The sequence below is a fragment of the Trypanosoma cruzi genome, genomic scaffold (assembly GCF_000209065.1).
Source record: "Trypanosoma cruzi strain CL Brener 1047053517091 genomic scaffold, whole genome shotgun sequence".
Taxonomy (NCBI): domain Eukaryota; phylum Euglenozoa; class Kinetoplastea; order Trypanosomatida; family Trypanosomatidae; genus Trypanosoma; species Trypanosoma cruzi.
The window spans coordinates 59,191-64,274 of record NW_001849308.1 but is presented as its reverse complement, the minus strand read 5'-3'; the positions used below and the strand labels follow the sequence as shown (position 1 = coordinate 64,274).

General features: G+C 52.9%; 3 protein-coding genes across 3 annotated transcripts, besides 8 other annotated features; all 3 read left to right on the top strand.

Moving 5' to 3' along the window:
• Positions 1 to 172: a sequence feature (heterozygous, Esmeraldo-like haplotype).
• Positions 173 to 1,263: a sequence feature (areas merged during assembly that could not be assigned to a particular haplotype. This can correspond to areas where the two haplotypes were merged or to regions with more than two copies in the genome that were merged during assembly.).
• Positions 350 to 1,690, top strand: Tc00.1047053511339.30 (UDP-Gal or UDP-GlcNAc-dependent glycosyltransferase, putative; the record flags this gene model as incomplete). The annotated part of the gene is made up of 1 exon (XM_798917.1): positions 350 to 1,690. One exon carries the CDS (start codon positions 350 to 352, stop codon positions 1,688 to 1,690), a length of 1,341 nt encoding a protein of 446 aa, XP_804010.1.
• Positions 1,264 to 3,213: a sequence feature (heterozygous, Esmeraldo-like haplotype).
• Positions 1,720 to 2,003: a mobile genetic element.
• Tc00.1047053511339.20 (C-5 sterol desaturase, putative) lies at positions 2,224 to 3,063 on the top strand (the record flags this gene model as incomplete). Its single annotated transcript, XM_798916.1, has 1 exon — positions 2,224 to 3,063. One exon carries the CDS (start codon positions 2,224 to 2,226, stop codon positions 3,061 to 3,063), a length of 840 nt encoding a protein of 279 aa, XP_804009.1.
• Positions 3,214 to 3,390: a sequence feature (haploid, Esmeraldo-like haplotype).
• Positions 3,391 to 3,576: a sequence feature (heterozygous, non-Esmeraldo-like haplotype).
• Positions 3,577 to 4,266: a sequence feature (areas merged during assembly that could not be assigned to a particular haplotype. This can correspond to areas where the two haplotypes were merged or to regions with more than two copies in the genome that were merged during assembly.).
• On the top strand, positions 3,753 to 4,952 carry Tc00.1047053511339.10 (UDP-Gal or UDP-GlcNAc-dependent glycosyltransferase, putative; the record flags this gene model as incomplete). Its single annotated transcript, XM_798915.1, has 1 exon — positions 3,753 to 4,952. One exon carries the CDS (start codon positions 3,753 to 3,755, stop codon positions 4,950 to 4,952), a length of 1,200 nt encoding a protein of 399 aa, XP_804008.1.
• Positions 4,267 to 5,084: a sequence feature (heterozygous, Esmeraldo-like haplotype).

The following is a 5,084-nucleotide window of genomic DNA, read 5'->3' as shown; positions in this document are numbered from 1 at the left end:
TTTTGTTTCTGTTTGCTGCTTTCATCTTCTTTTACTTCCATATCTCTCTGCGTGCTATTATAAGCGCCATTGCAGTTGAAGCAGGCGGCGGCACACACAACATCATTTCCCAACACATTTGGTGGCGAACATAAATACCCCTCGCCTGGGAGATGTGGGTGCCCACAAGAAGCGCAGCACACAGTGATGCCGTGAAACCCTCTGGTGACGGTCCACCCATGCAGGCACCACCGCAGCAACGCCCACACATGCGTCGTCGGCAAGGGGGAGAAGGAAAGTGGAAGTGGATGGCGTGCGGGCGATCGTGACAAAAACAAATGACGATCTCAGAGTCCGATGACGCGCACGCATGTCCGCCCTCATGAAGCCACAAAACGCCGCCCGATGTCCCATCATCGTCATTACTAGAGCGCCACTAAACTCAGGAAATCACTACAACACAAAGGAACCTGTCAACCGGCTGCTTCCCAAAACACTCTTATTTGCTACCACACCCACACTCCCACTGATCATACGTACAGTTTTACTCAACCTGCCCATCTCCCCGTTCTCTCTCTCCCACAAGGACGCAATAAGGATGCAATTCTCAGACAAATGGATGACCTCTGTTGCCGGTGTCTGGTTTCTCCTGGTGCTGTTTGCAGTTTCTCGCATTCAAGAGATCGAAACCAACGTTGGTGCCTACTTGGAGGATGACTTCACCGCCAACTCTTCCCAGCAGCCCCAGTTACTCCCCCGTACCACTGACGGGGAGGCACTGCGATACGTTCCCCGCGATGTCGTGGACACGTGGAAGAAGCGAGACTTTCTCATTGTTCTTGGCATTCCCACTGTGGATGTGGAGGCGAGGCAGCGGCGCCGCCACCTGCAGCGGTCGACGTGCTGGCGGTTCCCCGGAGTGGCGACGAGGGCGAACAGCTTCACCGGTGCGATGCTCGTGCTGTACGTCCTTGCGCGGCACCCGTCGCACGGCTACAAATACTCTGCCGCGCTGCTGGAGGAGGCGGCGCAGTGGCACGACGTCCTTACAACCTCCATTGATGAGGGCCGTGTGACGACGAACAAAACCGTTGCTGGCTCCGGCTTTTGGGGCCGGGAGGCTGAGATTGGCATGAGCCGCAAGACATACTTTTGGTTTGACTTTGCCTTGCGTCTGTTCCCCACGGTCCCGTACATTGCGAAGGGTGACGACGACATCTTCCTTCGCGTGCCGCAGTACCTTGCCGACCTGCGCACACTCCCGCGTCACAAGACGTACTGGGGTGTGTTTTACCAAAAAGGAGATCTTTTTCCTGTGGGTTTTATTTTGGGTTTTGCGATGACGCTTGCGAGGGACGTGGCGGAGAAGTTTGTGTTGTACAAGCCGTTGCAGCGTCTGGTGCGTTTGCCGTACAGCAAGGAGAGGGAACCGGAGTTTCTGAGCCTGAACATGGATCACGAGGATGTGATGGTTGGCCGTGTTCTGCACGAGATGCGGTACAAGGACGTGGCCTTCTTTTCCGAAAGGCCATGCCGCTTTCATGACGTGCACGAAGGCTTTAGGGTAAGGAATGTCACTGAGAGTTCTGTTGTTGTGCACCATGTTTGGGAGAGTGACTACGAAACATTGATGCAGCGCTTTGGGAATGACACTTCTCCTGCGCCCAAGAGTTTCAATTTCAACGAGAGAAGGTACATTTTTGATTGTTAGCAGTAATGGCCATTTTTTAAAACTTTTTTAGGATCTTGTGAAATGAATGTTCGCGGGCAAGTTGGCTACGCAATTTAACATTTGTATCCTGATGAAGCGAACTCTTTATAACCTTTTTCCCCCCAATGTTTTATTCTTTGGTTGGCCGCGATTCTAGGAATCGGGGAAACAATGACGTCGAGAGGACTTCAATTATTTTATTTTTGTTTTTTTGTTTTACCATCGCACCCACCCCCTTTTGATTCCCACTTGGCGGCGGGGTCTTGTGGCTGGAGGACCCCAAAGTCTTTCACGTCGTAGGTAATAAATAAATATATGTATACTATTGGAATGGAGTGAGCGGGCCACGATAGTGGCTAACGGATGATGTAGATATATAAACATACACTTACCTGGTGTTGAACTTTGGGGATGCGGTGAGCCCACTCTTATTCCATTCATCCCTTTCTTATTCCTATCTTGTTTGGTTTCTATTATTGACAACTTTACAATTGGGCCAGCGCCAAAGGCATATATTTCGTTCACAAAGTCAAATGATTTCGTTCACATCAACACCGTCTGAGGCGCAGCGACGTCTTGTGGAGGACACGGAGGGAGCACGCGAGGGATCTTTTGGGAAGATGTCGGCGCTGGCTCTCGATGTGGTGTTCACCGGGGTCATATTTCTTGGCTTCTCCTTCTACGAGCGTGTTGTGTGTCCGCTGGTTGGATCCGTGGTGAGGGACCGCCTACCGGACCGCCCGCAGTGCCTCCGGTCGCTCACGGTGAGGGACAAAATTTACATCAACTTCGCCAAGGTCGTCACGGCCCTCTTTGTGTACCACACATACCAGTTTATTGTCCACACCGACGTGAGCGGCATGTGCGTGGACTTTATGGACGGGCCGGCAGTTCTTCGCTCCGTGGCGTGGATGCCGCTGCACCTCGTGGCGCTGTTTATTGTCTACGACTTTTTCTACACCCTCTTCCACTGGGCGCTGCACTGGCCGCCCATTTACCCCCTCGTCCACAAGCACCACCACCGCCAGGTGACGCCGTTTCGCGGCGTTGACGACGCCATCAACGTCCACCCGTTTGAGTACGTCACCGGGGAGTATCTGCATCTTTTTTCCCTGTATCTTCTCAGCCGCGTCACACCAGTGGGCCAGATGCACGCACTGACAGCTGTGGTCTTTATCTTTGTTGGTGGCACACTGGCTGGCCTCAATCACACCCGCGTTGATCTGCACATCCCCTACGTCTTTAACGTCCGGGCCCATGACTTGCACCATTTGCAGTTCAAGTACAACTACTGTCAGTACATTACGCTGTGGGACTGGGTGTTTGGCACCTTCAAGAGTGCTCCGAAGGTGTCCAAGGCGGCGAGTGAGTGAGTCGCCACCCCCACGCAGCGTTCTCCTGCCACCTTATCTTCCCACGAACCGTGAGAGGTGGGCGCTGTTGGAGGGACGCGGAAAAGGGAAATAAAAAATATAATAACAACAAAAGCAAGCATGGAGCTCTTCCTTTTACCGGTGATGTTGCGCGCGCGGACGAGGGGGTGCACCGCCGCACGTGGCGGTTTTGGAGCCCGGCATGAGAAGGACCAAAAGCTGACCGCACCGTTGGCGGAGGCGGGGGGATAAAAAAAAGGGCGGCGGTGGCACGCCTCAAGCAATCATTAGTTGCGCCGTGCCATCTGTGCAGCCCGATTGGATGAACCACGGACACACGATTTTGTTTCTGTTTGCTGCTTTCATCTTCTTTTACTTCCATATCTCTTTGCGTGCTATTATAAGCGCCATTGCAGTTGACGCAAGCGGCGGCACACACAACATCATTTCCCAACACATTTGGTGGCGAACATAAATACCCCTCGCCTGGGAGATGTGGGTGCCCACAAGAAGCGCAGCACACAGTGATGCCGTGAAACCCTCTGGTGACGGTCCACCCATGCAGGCACCACCGCAGCAACGCCCACACATGCGTCGTCTGCAAAGGGGAGAAGGAAAGTGGAAGTGGATGGCGTGCGGGTGATCGTGACAAAACAAATGACGATCTCAGAGTCCGATGACGCGCACGCATGTCCGCCCTCATGAAGCCACAAAACGCCGCCCGATGTCCCATCATCGTCATTACTAGAGCGCCACTAAACTCAGGAAATCACTACAACACAAAGGAACCTGTCAACCGGCCGCTTCCCAAAACACTCTTATTTGCTACCACACCCACAATCCCACTGATCATACGTACAGTTTTACTCAACCTGCCCATCTCTCCGTTCTCTCTCTTCCACAAGGACGCAATAAGGATGCAATTCTCAGACAAATGGATGACCTCTGTTGCCGGTGTCTGGTTTCTCCTGGTGCTGTTTGCAGTTTCTCGCATTCAAGAGATCGAAACCAACGTTGGTGCCTACTTGGAGGATGACTTCACCGCCAACTCTTCCCAGCAGCCCCAGTTACTCCCCCGTACCACTGACGGGGAGGCACTGCGATACGTTCCCCGCGATGTCGTGGACGCGTGGAAGAAGCGAGACTTTCTCATTGTTCTTGGCATTCCCACTGTGGATCTGGAGGCGAGGCAGCGGCGCCGCCACCTGCAGCGGTCGACGTGCTGGCGGTTCCCCGGAGTGGCGACGAGGGCGAACAGCTTCACCGGTGCGATGCTCGTGCTGTACGTCCTTGCGCGGCACCCGTCGCACGGCTACAACTACTCTGCCGCGCTGCTGGAGGAGGCGGCGCAGTGGCACGACGTCCTTACAACCTCCATTGATGAGGGCCGCGTGACGACGAACAAAACCGTTGCTGGCTCCGGCTTTTGGGGCCGGGAGGCTGAGATTGGCATGAGCCGCAAGACATACTTTTGGTTTGACTTTGCCTTGCGTCTGTTCCCCACGGTCCCGTACATTGCGAAGGGTGACGACGACATCTTCCTTCGCGTGCCGCAGTACCTTGCCGACCTGCGCACACTCCCGCGTCACAAGACGTACTGGGGTGTGTTTTACCAAAAAGGAGATCTTTTTCCTGTGGGTTTTATTTTGGGTTTTGCGATGACGCTTGCGAGGGACGTGGCGGAGAAGTTTGTGTTGTACAAGCCGTTGCAGCGTCTGGTGCGTTTGCCGTACAGCAAGGAGAGGGAACCGGAGTTTCTGAGCCTGAACATGGATCACGAGGATGTGATGGTTGGCCGTGTTCTGCACGAGATGCGGTACAAGGACGTTTGTTTTTTTTGTTTGTATGTGTGTAAGAGAATCTGTTTTAATGACTTACATGTGTTATAGATTCTTTTAATCATTTTATTTTATTTGGCTCCTCTTTCATCGTGTATTCTATGAGGATTATGTAATGTTGATTGTTTTTTTTTTTTTTTTTGGGGCTTTGATAATAAGTTTTTTTCTATATATCTTTGATTG